The sequence below is a fragment of the Microtus oregoni genome, unplaced genomic scaffold (genome assembly GCF_018167655.1).
Source record: "Microtus oregoni isolate MIOR12 unplaced genomic scaffold, Mior012 000001F_ref0000356, whole genome shotgun sequence".
NCBI lineage: Eukaryota > Metazoa > Chordata > Mammalia > Rodentia > Cricetidae > Microtus > Microtus oregoni.
Genome location: NW_024543060.1, coordinates 33,103,424 through 33,118,407, shown reverse-complemented (window position 1 = coordinate 33,118,407; position 14,984 = coordinate 33,103,424). Strand labels below are relative to the sequence as shown.

Sequence of the window (14,984 nt, the reverse complement as noted above, 5' to 3'; positions counted from 1 at the left end):
TTAAAATGCAAAGATATTATCAATTAATGAACAAATGACACCTCTTACATTTTCAAATGACTCATGTTCACAATCACATACCTGTCTCACTAGACTCATGTTCAAGAACACATACCTACCTTACTAGACTCTTGAGTTTTATTGAAAATGAGATCCTTAGTTCCACTTCAGACTAGAATTGGAATCCATATGGCTGTCCATGAATTGAAAGTTTAAGCAATTAATTTGTGAAGAGGCAAATATATTATTGTTTCCTAATGAATGTTCCATATTCTACAATAATTGTGTCTGATTGGTAGTGTCTTAAGAAAGTATTCCATAAAGGAAATTTAAGCTTATAAACCAAACAGAATAAAAAAGAATTTGAGAAGGCAGTTTATCATCCCTGAAACATAACACTGAAACAAGTATGTATCATTAATGAAACATCTCACTTCCATACAAATTAAATTAGCTATCTTAATCATCTAGAGATACTGATGATTAGCCTCTAGGTAACATTGTGGGAGTTTTTCTCAAGAAATGTAACCAAGGTTCTAAACAAGGAATCTGTGTTTAACAAAACATATTTTTACTTCCTAGTTACAGAACTCTCATGAGATGTGTTTCACTATGTCTTCATGAACTTAGGGCATTAGTGTCAACTGCTGAAGGAAGGCCTTACCTAGTACAGTTCACACTGCCTCCTTCGGAATGAAAGAAGCATGTTGCATCCACTCTATAATAGCAAAACGGCTGCACACACCTTAGCTGCACTGCATATGGCTCACGGGAAAAAGGGGTTTTCTGTGCAAGCATGAAGACCTTGGTCCAAAGGCCTAGTAACCACATAAAGAGCTGACATTAAGTGTACCTTCAACCTCAGTGGTATGAGAAGCAGAAGACAGAGGATCACTGGGGCTTCCAGGCAGACAGTCTAGTTCTAGGTCCAGTCAAAGACCCTGCCTGAAAGGCATGATGCATGGAATGACAGAGCAGGACTCCCAACATTCCCTTCTGGCCCGAGTGCTGTACATGCATGTGTTCATACACCAATCATAGATACACACAAGGGAGATTTATAATAAAAATATCTACAAGCACTTACACATTAAGTAGCACAGACAAGTTTATAAATATAGCACAGCTCAAAGCAGGGTTGAATTCTACTACACTTAGAAATGACAGACTTAAAGTAAAAAGTGAATTGCATTTTGCCCTATAGTATCTACGTATTCCAAATAATTAGAGATCTAGAAAAAAATACATGATAAAATCCCATTAAAATTGGCATAGAAAGTTAATAGGAAGTTATTCCTTTTTCTTTTCTTTCCTTTTCTTCTCTTCTTTCCTTACGTCCTTTCTTTCCTTTTGTTCTTTTGGTTCTTTTTTAAAGATCAAGAATTTTATTTTATTAAGTGCCTGGAACTTTTTTCACCTTCTACCTGCTACAACTTGCAGTTATGTTGCTTTAACATCTCTCAGTGTTTTGGTAGGGACAGTTATGAAATTGGTGTAATGACTGAAGGATCTTTAATCTGAAGAGAACATATTATGGAAGAAAGGTTTTTGTTGTTCATATTTCTCATAGGTATAGAATTACTGAACTTTATTAGGAAAAATAGCATGTTTGATGCTGTAGGCAGATGACTGGAAATATGAAATACAAATAAAAGGCAAGTTAGTTCAGTGCTGGTTTAAAACCAAGATTTTTCAAATATCCTAAAGTAGTTTTTTGTTTGTTTTGTTTTTTGTTTTACAGATAGGTGGGTTTATACTGCCACCATGTGGTTAAAACACACACTAAGACCATTTTGAATCAGGCAAGTTAACAGTTTCAAAACAACAAAAGTTTAATTCCTTAATTACCAGTCTCAAAATTCATAGACGTAGCAAATAACGTCTGAGCTTCTCTTAGTAAGTCACTACCAAGCTGTTGTTGAGATCTCTATTTTTCAACTGCTGCCTTCACTTAGAGGTTTCCCTGGGCATCAGTTGCTAGAAGAGATTTTGTATTTGAACTTGTATTTATATAGAAGGCATTCTCTTTCAAGTCAATAACTTCCTTGATATTTTTTCAATTTCACTAATTTTTATTAGCTATTGGTGTTCACTTATATCACAGCCTTTCTGTATCTTTGCTAAGCTCGGCTTCCCAGTGACCTGCCTTTCGTTTCTAGGCTCCCAACTCCACCTCTTCCTCAGGGATGAAGACTGACTAAGGGTAAGAAGTCAAAACTACTAAAAAACCAACAATATTCTAAAACTTCATATTTTCTTCAAGTTCTGGGAGCGGTGCAGGGGAGATAAAAGAGACGTGAGGGGAGGGTCAGCAAAAACTAATGATATAAGAAAATACTATGAGGCATTCTGATATTTGATAAATAATCAAAAATTAAAAACAACAGAACAGCTTTGTGGATGGATAAAGCTGCATCCAGAAATCACTGGTTACTAGACAAAAATCCCAGAGCTACTTCTGAATGAGTGTCTGGCCACAGAATCCCAGAGCATGCTAGGCAATTGTCACTGCTGTTGCTGTCCATCAGAACGAGATGGTAAAAGACCTTATTGCTGATAATGGCACAAGACATAGGTCAGGCTGGGACTGGGCTAGACCCTTCCTTCCTGCTCAAAATCCCAAAGGTACAGTACTAAAAATATATACTAACATAATGACTTACTTCAGGGTAACAGAGCTTTGAAAGTCGTACCCTTGAAATACGACACATCCTATACATATTTGCACAAAACTTTGTAAGATAACCATTTACCATCAAATAGAAACATAGGGGATCCAATGAAAGAACAGGGCGAACTATTTTTCTTCATTTGAAAAGAAACGTTAAATGACTTGCTCAAGATCACAGAATAAACTAGAATGTTCAAATATGACACTTGGGTGTATTAGAATTTAAAGTCTCTGAGGGCAGTCACTGTCTCTCACTGTTGCTGCCATGCACACTGATGACATACAGGGCAAACACTCGTATCAGTACACATGCTGGAGAGAATTGCATTTGCTGAGGAGTGACGGACACGTTGACTGTAGCTTCCTTTCCATACCACAGACAAGGCTAACCACTAATGAACAACTGCTGTACTCTACTTGTAAACTATAAGCTTGTTTTCCTTCTGGTCTCATGAACTTTTTGGAGAAAACAGCAATCCTATTTTTTTGAAGTTGTTATAGAGTACAATGAATCAGTCCATCACTATTTTTCATTTTGCCAGTAAGTACATGGTGACACTCTGGGATATTTGGGCAGTGTTGTAATCCAACTAATGATCAGTGCAGCCTCTGTAAGTGAAGGGTTGTAAGCACACTAGCCTTATAATCCACCAGCCAGAATAAGATACTTCTAAAATAGCATGGCTGTTACTAATCCTTACATGCCAGCAATAGTGAGGACTGTCCTGCCAAAAGAGAATGCAGGAGTCTCTAAGAAAAAAAAAAGTCAAATACATTCTTTTTCTTCCTACTAATGGCATCCATATTTTATACATTAAAGCAAGGAAAATTATATAGTTCTGTGTGCATGTTTATTGCACAAGAACATCAGATATGGCTGGTTTTGTGGTCTCGAAAGCACTTGCTTATGAAAATGAGTACGACAACAAATGTATACTGTGGATTATGGGCTAAAGCATCTTTATTGTGCCAGTTTTGAAGAGAGATGTGCAACTAGCTCCTGCTTAGCCTCACTAAGAGCTGCAGCAGTCAGTATCCTAGCCCCTGTTCCTAGCACTTTCACGCCCCTTCCCACAAACGCTGACTAGGGCCTTGTGGGGAAGCCACAACATCTTCCCAAGAGTAATAGAAATCAAACAAACCTCTGTCAGCTGCTTCAGTTGGCTTTTGTTTGTGCTGAGTTCTTCAGACAGTTCATTCTTTTTCACTTGTAGTTCATAGATTTCTTTTCTTAATGGATTGACTAGCTCATAGAACCGAATCTTTAAAAAAAGAAAAGAAAAATAAGCAATCCGGAACCCAAACCACAATTGGGCTCTGCCAGTCTGCAGTGGGGCAGGCTGCCCTGGCTGCTCTCCCTCTGCCCTGTATTTACTCTCAGTCCATTGTGGTAAAGATATAAACCGGAAAATTCTGGGAATCCATCAAGAAATTTTATGAAGGCATATTGTTATAATTGTTTTTGTTAGCTCTGTTGCCAGTATCTCCTATAAAGCTCACCACAGATATACATATACAGGAAACACTCACCACAGATATACATATACAGGAAAGACAATAGGCCGCCAAGGAGTCATACTATCCTCTAGCAGACTTGGAGTACTTTCCTCACAGATACATCGTTAATAAATCAAATTGACTTTAAATAACAACATAACCTACAGTTAACTGAACTCCTTATTCTCCACCCTGCTTGTTTTCTCCAAAGCACTTAGGAGACATTTTACATACTACACTTTAATCTGTCGCTTTTTAGCTTCTACACAAAGCAAGCTCTATGAAGGCAGGAATTTTATCTGGTTATATACTGCTCTATCAACTGAAATATCAATTTGATGAAGAGATACACGTTATTCTTTGCTCTTATTTCAGGCTCCTGGCAACATTCTACAATGTTGCTTTCCCCGCAGTGTTAAGAGGTCTAGGGGATGAATCAAAAAGTACCTTCCCATATCACTATTTCCACTCTTCATTTTCCTGTCTTAACCCAAGTGCTGCAAAATACAGGTTCTAAGAACCTAAGAAACCATCAACAAGTCAGGAGCGAGCAATTAGGGATTACTTATTACAAAGGCATATAAACTAAAGTCCTTGACATAAGACTGTACTGCAAAAATACTCTAATAAGAAGTCAAGTGTTAGGTTGGTCCCTAAGGCAGTGAAATCTACATCAATCAGTTAGAATAATATTTCATGCAAAAGTGTGAAAGAATACTAAAACCGGGAAGGAAAAATGTATGTACTTTATTTGAACTATGAATGAAGCTCCAATGATGGCATTTAGAATATTTGTTTTAGACAGTATGTGTTAGTCAGAAAAACTATAACTGACCCATTTCAATCATCAAAAGCCAGGAAGAAAGCTAATGTCTGGTTTTCTTTCAAGTCACTGATCCAGAAACCTCAGTCCATTGAGACCCGAGAACAGCTCCCACTCTGGCGGACAGTAGGGAGAACTGACATCAGACACGCAGAGCACGGTGCTAGGCATTTGACGTGTTTTACATACCCACAGTTAGGATCTATTTTATAAATGGGGAAAAGAGAAGGCTCATAGGGTAAAATCCCACCTAACACAAAATGCAACAGCTGTTAGTGTTCTAGGGACTCCTGGCCCTTGCCCTGTTTTCACTTCTTTTAGGGAGTTCACAAAATAAGAAATATTCCTAGTTACAGTAGGGATTATTTTCTTCAATTCAATTCTTATTTTCCCATTCTCTATATGATGTATGATAATGACAATGTAATTTTTAAAGCAAATAGAGAATGCATCTAATTTTGTATTTTTATTTATGTTTTTAGATAAAGTCGTGCTTTATCTAAACCCTTAGTTTCAAGAGATGCTCCTGGTTCAGCCTTCTAAGTACTAGGACTTCAGACAAGCACCATTATAGCACATCGTACCCAACCCTTCTTGTACATAAATTGTTTCCTTAAGGTTTAATTTCAAATATTGCAAATATACCCATATCAAAAAAACACTTTAGGCCAGAAGGGGGTGCTGATACCACAGTGACTTGAGACTCATACCAAATATTAAGCCTAAGCCCAAGTTCATTTAGGAATATTAGATTCTGAACTAATTAATCTATCACCAAGAACTCTGCCCCACCTTTACCCCTTAACAATCACAAAAGGTCTACTCTCTCTGCATTATTTCTAGTTAATCCCAGACAGTACTAATGCATTTCATCCTCAGTTTCCCCTTAGAGAATATTAAAACCATGATAAAATAACTCATTTTATGGACTATGGAGTCACTGAGATTTTGGTCTTAGAGGTACTTTCCATTTTCATGGGGGTCAAAAAACACTACCAGTTGGGTGTTTCAAAAGTAATACCGTTGGGTATATAGGTCTGAACTTGGTTCTGGATGAGCTAGAGAAGGAGATTCAGTGAGATAAACAAGACAACCCCAAAGGAGAAACAGGTCGGGCGCCCATAAAGGAAATTAATGGATACTGAAAGGAGCAGGACAAAGATGGAGCATGGACTGGTAGGCAGTGAGCTGAGGGGCTGGGAAGACCACAGTCAAATGTCTCCCAGAAGCAGGAGGACTGGAGCTGGATACCCAGAAGCCATGTAACAGAGGCAGGTGTGGCGGCTCATGATTATTATGTGTGCTGAGGAGGCAGGGCGAGCAGATCCCTGGGGTTCACTAGTCTAATTAGTTGGCAAGTTCCAGGCCATTGAGACTCTGTCTCAACAATGAATGAGTAAATTAATAATAAGGCTAACCTGAGTAACACCCAAGGCTGTCCTCTGGCCTCCACATGCATGCACACCCATGTGCACATGAACCAGTCACATAGATAACACATACAAGGTGACTCGAGCAGGAGAGGGTGGGGGACCAAAAGGTCTTTCAACAGGTGCACCAAGTAAATGCTAACAGTTCTACCCTCAGGATAAGCCCAGAGTCCTCGAGAACTTCAAATCCAGTTAAAGGTTTCAGCGGGACACTCATCCCTACCACAGTGGGTCAGTGGAGGGAGAACTCACTGCTGTCTTTCCATAAGACTCAGTGGGTGGCAAGTAACAGTCACTTTGAGACAGGCCACTATTGCAACTTTAGGGGCCTAAGAACTCCAAACAATCATAAGTCACAGAGTCTCAGTTTGGTCTGCAACAACACAGGATGAGGAAAAGCCCCAGGGAACAGGCAGTGAAGATTGGGGTGACTAGAAGTTGACCAGACATGGTTCAGGATGAGAACTATACAGAGCAATACAGTCTTACACCCCCCACCTCCCAGTGACCAGGACCCAGCTCACTGTCTCAGCTAGGACCAGTCCTAGTGTTGGCAGCTCTGGGCCTGATGTTGACAGATGCATCAATCGACTGCTAAAGCCACCAATGTCCCACTCACTACTGCAGAGCCCGAGAGTTCTGAAGTTTTCGCAGTATGACTCATTCCCACAGCTGGATCCTGCCAGCAGGATCCAGCTCTGTAGGTTTGGCAAGTACAAAGCCAGGTTCTCACCTACACAGACCTGCTGGGGATGCTGCTCACATTACTAACACCCCTGGGCGAGATCTCCAACCACTAGACTGTGGGCCACACCAAAAGACTATAAAGTTAATTATACCAGCAAGGATCTTTGGCACACAAAGCGACCAAAGTAAAGAGACACCTGGTATGTGTCCGGTATAATGTCTCAAACAGCCTAAGCCACAGGAAAGCCTAGAGCCCACATGAGCAAATGTGTTTCCATGGCTATAACTGACAGTCTCCAACTTCTGAGGCCCAGCAAGAAGCTACTCTAACACTTCATTTTTCTTGTTCTTCTTTTCTCTTTCTTCTTTTGCTTTTAAACTTTTTTTTTTTTTTACTATTATTGATTTTTTTCCCCTTTTGGTGCACTTTTTAAATTTTTAATTTAATTTTTTTTTTTTTTTTTTTTTTTTTTTTTGGTTTTTCGAGACAGGGTTTCTCTGTAGCTTTGAAGCCTGTCCTGGAACTAGCTCTTGTAGACCAGGCTGGCCTCGAACTCACAGAGATCCGCCTCCCTCTGTCTCCCAAGTGCTGGGATTAAAGGCATGAGCCACCACCGCCTGGCAGCATTTTTTAATTTTACAGTACTAAAAATTTGTTTTATATTCCACAAATATGCATCTAACTTTGTTTACATATTTTTTTCATTAGGCCATAAACTTTCTTTTTCTTATTTCCCCCCATATCTCCCTTTATTTTTGTTCTACTCTGATTACACCTTGCTTAAAATTCTTGCATCTCTCTATTTCTACCCCTTCTTACACTTACCTTTGCTTTTAAACTTCCTCATAACTGAGAAATCTATTTTCTATTCTACCCTCTCACTCACTTCTCTTCCCCGGTAACAGTCTTCCACTGTCTCCTTTCTTTTATTTAGGCTTGCTTCTCCTTCATGCATCTCCTCCTGCCTCCTTTCTTTACCCAGCCAGACTCAGAAGACAAACACTACGCTTTCTCTTCTGTGTTGGACCTAATTTGAAATTAAACGTGTAATCTATGAAGCCAGGAAAGGGAACATGAGGAAACAGAGAGGGAGGCCACCTGTGACATGAAAGAGGAAAGCAGAAGAGGGGACTACTCGCTACAGGGAGGACAGGAGGCATAGGGGAGACTTGGAGAGAACACATAATGGCCACGTACATAATCAAAAAGGAACTCATTACTTTGTATGCTAATGTAAAATATAAAAATAAAAAAAATGTATAAAGAGTGCCTCTATATAATGCCAGTTTCAGTCTGAGAATGGATGGAACTTTGTGTATTTTTTTTGAGATGGGGACTCTAATAGTACAAGATGACTTCCAACCACTACATAGGTGTAGGAGCTGATCTCCACGTCCCCATGCCCCGAGGATGAGATTACAGCATGTGCCACTATCCCCAGCTGCAGTGTTACGGAAGATGCACAACACTTACAGACACATATTCAGGGATAGAAAGCTGGTCTTCAGGAAAGGATTTTAGCTTCACATACTGCTCTTCCGTCGGCTCCAAGTCACGCAGGTTTCGACGGACATCTCCAGCTTTCTCTCTTAGCTGATGATTTGTCTCTTCCAGTTGTTTCTGTCTCAATAAAATGGTTTCCATTTCTTGTTTCATTAGTTCTTGATATTTCCTACATTGAGAGAATTTATGCCAAGTTTTAAAATTACTGAGATTTTTCTCAGTGTTCCATATAGTACTCTTGGCTATCATTAGTGTTGATTTATCTAATTAGTTAATCTTGAAGTGACACATTCATATATATCAGTAAATGTATCAGCCCAAAAAATATTGAAACCAACACTCTTAAGTTGTAACCAAAAATTCAAATTACAAATAAACATTTAATCTGCTACAGTCTTAAACCCTTACATATCAGCTTTGGACTCTAGCTACTACTTTTAATTTTTCTTTAATCCTGTACTGCAGGACATATCTCTTTAATACAGTAACACTGAACCCCATAAGGTATTCATTCAACCACTGACACATCCTAGCAGCGCAGAGGCCAGAAGCTGATGTCAGAATGTCTTACTTAGCTGTTTTTCACCTTTTTAGTGGAGGCCCACAGAAGTGGATCCGTTCTCAAAGTCACAGAGTTCAGACCTATTCTTGCTCCTTCGAGGTTACACAACAGAATGTGTGCCTAAGGTGTGGTTACTCGGTGTATTGTCTAGACAAGATGACTGACCAAAGGTGTGGCTACTGGGTGACTCTTCAAAGGTCGGTCAACAGGACATTTTGACTTAGGGTGTGGTTACTTGATGTTTTGGGTGTTAAGGTAATTATGTTTGTTTGTTCTTTGCAGCCTGGTAAGAAAGTCTTTTGTATTGCCCCCCCCCCACTTTAATTGGAGTATATAAGAACTTTGAGTAGTAAACTTGGGGCTGATCACGGTATCCGCTGGATGCCCTCCTGACTCTATCTTGGGTTTCTCGTCTATTTCTCTCCTTAATCCTCACTCCTCTTTTCAAGCACTGATGGACAGGTCTGCTGGACCGGACACTTTTTAAAAACAGGAGCATACACTGAATCTAGAGGTCACCATGACTGGACCGGCTGGCCAGGGAGCTCCTGGGATCTGCTTACCTCCACCCTTGCTGTTCTGAGACTCTGGGAATATACCACCAGTCTCAGCATTTACTGGGATTTCAAACTCAGGTCTTCCAGCAAACATTTTACCTCTGAGTCATATCCCTAGCCTAGAGAGGAGACCATAAAAAACACCGACAGAAATCTGAGAAGATGGTGTTCATTCATGTTTTTGCTTTGTCTTTAAACCTATCTTGCCTCTGTTGACTTGTTATTATTGATTTATTTGTTTATTTTCAGACAATTCTTGCTATGTAGCTCTAGTTGGCTAGAACTCATTCTACCAGACTTGGCTCATAGAGACTTGCCTGCCTTTGCCTTTCAAGTGCTAGGATTGAAGGAATGAGCTACCATACCTTTATTTTTTATGTATACAGAAGCTTTGACTGTCTGTATGCCTGCAGACCAGAAGAGTGCATTAGATTGTGAGCTACTCTGTGGATGCTGGGAACTGAACTCAGGACCTCTGGAAGAGCAGTCAGTACTCTTAACTGCTGAACCATTTTTCCAACCCTTGCCATTCATTTTTATTGAGTTGTTTCCAATTAATTTCTTTTGGTTTTTATAGAAACAATGCACATTTTTCTACTAAAATGTCATTGTTTATATCACTTTAAATTAAATTACATAGGTATAATTGGCATAGGTACATGAGAGTAAACAATGAATACTTTGTTTCTTTGCCTGTTCATTGAGACAAGGTCTCAACTAGCCAGGGTTGGCCTTCAACTCACTAGCCAAGGATGACCTTGAACTCCGTTGTTTTTTTTTATTGTTGTTGTTGCCTTGTTGCTATTGTTGTTTTGTTTTTCCAGACATGGCACCCTTGTGCAACTCTGGTGTTGTAGTAAGAGCAGCGGGCTGCTTCCTGCCACCTAGCTAGCTTTATACCTGAAATAATTACACAGAAACTGTATTCTTTTAAACACTGCCTGGCCCATTAGTTCCAGCCTCTTATTGGCTAGCTCTTACATATTGATCTAACCCATTTCTAATAATCTGTGTAGCCCACTAGGTGGCTTACCAGGGAAGATCTTAACCTGCGTCTGTCTGGAGTGGGAGAATCATGGAGACTCACTGACTCAGCTTTCTTTCTCCCAGCATTCTGTTCTGTTTACTCCACCCACCTAAGGGTTGGCCTATCAAATGGGCCTAGGCAGTTTCTTTATTAATTAACCAATGAAAGCAACAGATCAGAAAGAAATTACTCCCACACTCTGGATGTCTGTAGACCAGGCTGATCTCAGACTCAAGAGATTAGCCTGCCTCTGCCTCCCAAGTACTGGGATTAAAGGTGTGAGCCACCATGGTCAGACATCTTTAACTCTTAATCATCCTTCTACCATCTCCCAAGTGCTGGGAGTAAAAGTGTGTGCCACTCCACCAGGCTCAGTTCACTCTTGGTAGGTACGTATCCACTTCGAGAAAATACACAGGCATAGTAATTGTCTCCTAAGACAGCAAATCTGGACAGCTGTGACAACACAGAATGGTTTATAGAGTGAATGAAGAAAAAGGTCAGCTAGATACCAATTGTGGGCAATCCAGAGAGCTCCTCATGTAATGTATGGGTTACTTACAAGGCCAGTATTTGTTGAATAAATGTTGAATGTTAACTGTGCATTTGTATACTGTCATAAAGCAACCTGGCCTTTGGTGGTCTGGATGTTAGGATAATAAGCATATCTAACTTAAAATTTCTCTATTATAGCCTATAACAACATGCATAAACAAGAATAAAATTACTTTTAGTTTGAAAATAAATGTTAGGGTTTTGTGAAAAACATATCTTACTTGGCATCCTTCTGTTGAATAGTCAACTGATTGTCTAATCTCAAAGTTAGCAGCTGCTTCTGGTGAAGGGCATCATTAAGTTTTTCCTCCAACTCTTCAATCTGAACAGAGAGAACACAGTTTCCACAGTCAGCTTTCAGTGAACATAACAACAAACACTTAAAAGAAACAGAGGGGGCTGGAGAGATGGCTCAGTGGTTAAGAGCATTGCCTGCTCTTCCAAAGGTCCTGAGTTCAATTCCCAGCAACCACATGGTGGCTCACAACCATCTGTAATGAGGTCTGGTGCTCTCTTCTGACCTGCAGACACACACACAGACAGAATATTGTATACATAATAAATAAATAAATAAATATTTAAAAAAAAAAGAAACAGAGGAAGAATCTTTAAAGATCTGGGTTGAAACTACTGTCTTGTAAATGTTCATGCTAGGCTATCTTGAGATGGCTTTCCCTTAATTCACATGCAAAGCTCACTCAGATGGGAGCTTCATGTAAGCCTCTGCTCATATGGTTAAGTTATTAGTCTGAGCACTGCACATCTTCATCTGCTGCCAAATGGCTGGCTTCAGAAACACCCAAGACAAAATGAGTAACCCCTAACCAAATCACTCACTAGCCCTGTAGCTTCTGATTTGAAAAGAAAACAAGTTTCTCATGACATGCTTGCCTGGACCACTTTAGGTTCTTCACTAATTTCCTTTCCTGGTCAGAAACCTTCATATCTCCTTTTAGCTTACCTTTAAAATGTGCTAACAAATGTCCACCAGTTTTAAGTAACCATCTTCGCAAAAACTTCTACACTGTAGCAGAGGACACTTAGAGACCTTTGGCCAACAACTTGCTTTGTGACTAACCGAAGAAGACTCCTACTGTAAACCCCTACATACTTGGTCCTGTGCCTGTCTATTCATTCCTTTTCCCTTCCTTTCCTTCTTTCTCCTTTAAAATAGATAACTCTAACTGCATCTTCTGCCTTTTCTAGAGAGGCACTGTTTAGAAAGTGCTCTAGCTTCCTCATGGGCAGGACACCTGTGCAGCAGGTGAAGCTCTGGGTTTGATCCTTAGCACCTCAAAAATAGATAAATATTAAAAATTTAAATCAATCTTGTATTGTAGACGGAGACTGTTCATTTGTTACTGGCTACCCAGACCCAAAATAATTACACACAGGAACTATATTAATTGCAATACTGTTTGGCCAATAGCTTAAATGTGTTTCTAGCTAGCTCTTACATCTTAAATTAACCCATTTCTATTGTTTTATATTTTACCATGAAGCTAGTGGTTTACTGGTACGGAAGTCTTTCTCCTCCTGTGGAGACATGGTTTCTCCCTACTCTCTCTTCCTTTATCTGCTTGGAATTCCCACCTTGTCCTATTCTGTCCTAGAATTGGCCAAAAGCAGCTTCTTTATTAACCAATAGTATTCTCAGCATACAGATGTGAATCCCATATCATTATATTTTATGATTTACTTGATTTTGATGTGTGTGAATGTTTTGCCAATGTGTATGTTTGTGTACCATGTTTGTGTCTGGTTCCTCACTAGCCAGAAAACATTACTGGGTCCCCTGGAACTGTGGGCTCGGGAATTTGAACCCAGGTCATTTGTAAGAGTAGTAAGCGCTGCTAACTGCTTAGTCATCCCTGCAGCCCTTCCTTTGTACTCTAAGCTGTGTGTATGTGTGTGAGGGTGCAGGGCAACTTTCAGGAGCTAGTTCTCTCTTCACTATGCAGACCACAGATGGAACTCAGGTCCCGAAGCTTGCATGGTTAAGTATCTTTACCCAGCAATCATCTCATTGGCCCAAAGTAAATATATTTTTCTAGCAGGTCACTGTAGTAGCTTAGTATACATACCACAGAACTAAAATAGGAGAGCAAGATAACAAGACACAGTATAAATGAAACAAAAATACACTTTTGGATGGAGGGACTAAAGCTGGAACAGCTGAGAACAACAGTAAGGTTAGTTCACTGTCAGGAGGAAATCGTTTTCCTAGGAACAGAAGTAGCAATACCAACGCAATGTGTCTCGCAATCACTCACTATTTATTATGGCTAATGGTGTAGGAGGTCTTTTTTTCTATGTATGGTTTGTATTGGTTAATGCTTTGGCTTTGATAGGGCAGAACTTGGGTAGGTGGGGAAAATTAAATGGAATGCTGGGAGGAAGAAGGCAGAGTCAGAGAGCCACCATGGCGCTGCCAGAGTCAGACATGCTGAATCTTTCCCGGTAAGACACTGGCACGTGTTGATATACAGATTAATAGAAATGGGTTAAATTGGGATGTAAGAATTAGCCAATAAACTGGGCGGTGGTGGCACACGCCTTTAATCCCAGCACTCCGGAGGCAGAGGCAGGCGGATCTCTGTGAGTTCGAGGCCAGCCTGGTCTACAAGAGCTAGTTCCGGGACAGGAACCAAAAAGCTACGGAGAAACCCTGTCTCGAAAATCCAAAAAAAAAAAAAAAAAACAACAACAAAAAAAACCCACCTGATTTTCAATATGCAAAGTATAAAAAGGTAGTACTGGAAAAGCAATGTCATGTATACTATTTACAGTCTGACATATCCCTTTCTTTCTTTCTTCTTTTTTTTTTTCTTTTTTTGGAGGCAGGGTTTCTTTACATAGCCCTGGCTGTCCTGAACTTCACTATGTAAATTAGGCTACCCTAGAACTCACAGAGATCTGCCTCCAGAGTGCTGGGATTAAAGGCGTAAGCTACCCCAACTGGCCTACATACCAGCTTCTTAATTATCTTGTTTAAATACAACAAGGTAGGAAAATCAACAAAGTTTGCATCTGTTCTTACCTTTGTAAGATAATCCATTTTCAAATTGTCGATCATCATATTTTTTTGGGATAGCTCGATTTTCAGTAGCTGAATATTATGAAGCATTTCTTTTCTTTCAATTAATTGCCTGGTGATTTTGACTTTACCCTCTCGCTCTTCTGATGAGGAAATGTCATCTGTATGAATGGTTGTTTCCAAACTAATATCTTCAGACTCCAGAGAACTAGAAATGTTTACTTTTTTTGACTCCTTGGGCATTTTTCGAGACATTTTATTATTCTGGATCAATCTTCTGTAGAGTAAAAGGAAATAAACTTAAATATACCGAAAATTGACTACATAACATATAGTGCATTGATGAGTTACTAAAGATTGCTGAGATCACTGGGCACTGGAAGATGCCAAATCTAAGCCCGATCACTACTATGAATTAGTGCTCAAATCAAAGTTAGATTCACTAAATCCTATCATGAACTCAGCCCTTTGGTCAATTTAAATAAATATGTGCATATATATATATATATACATATATACATACATATATATGTATGAATGTGCCTGTGTATATACATTCAGACACACACATAAACTTGGGGCAATAATCTTTGTTTGTTTGCTTTTGTTTTTTGAGACAGGGTGTGTAGCCCTG

General features: G+C 39.6%; 1 protein-coding gene across 4 annotated transcripts in view; it reads right to left on the bottom strand.

The window, feature by feature from the left end:
* The window catches only part of Pibf1 (progesterone immunomodulatory binding factor 1), a 149,491-nt gene that overhangs the window by 133,554 nt on the left and 953 nt on the right, over positions 1–14,984 (bottom strand). For all 4 annotated transcript variants that reach the window (XM_041675467.1, XM_041675485.1, XM_041675495.1 and 1 more), the window contains 4 exons: positions 14,354–14,627; positions 11,535–11,635; positions 8,583–8,781; positions 3,814–3,933 (listed from right to left, as the gene is read on the bottom strand). In XM_041675467.1, the coding sequence (XP_041531401.1) occupies positions 3,814–3,933; positions 8,583–8,781; positions 11,535–11,635; positions 14,354–14,605 (672 nt within the window). In that variant the 5' untranslated portion in view covers positions 14,606–14,627. The remainder of the gene's footprint in view (positions 1–3,813; positions 3,934–8,582; positions 8,782–11,534; positions 11,636–14,353; positions 14,628–14,984) is intronic.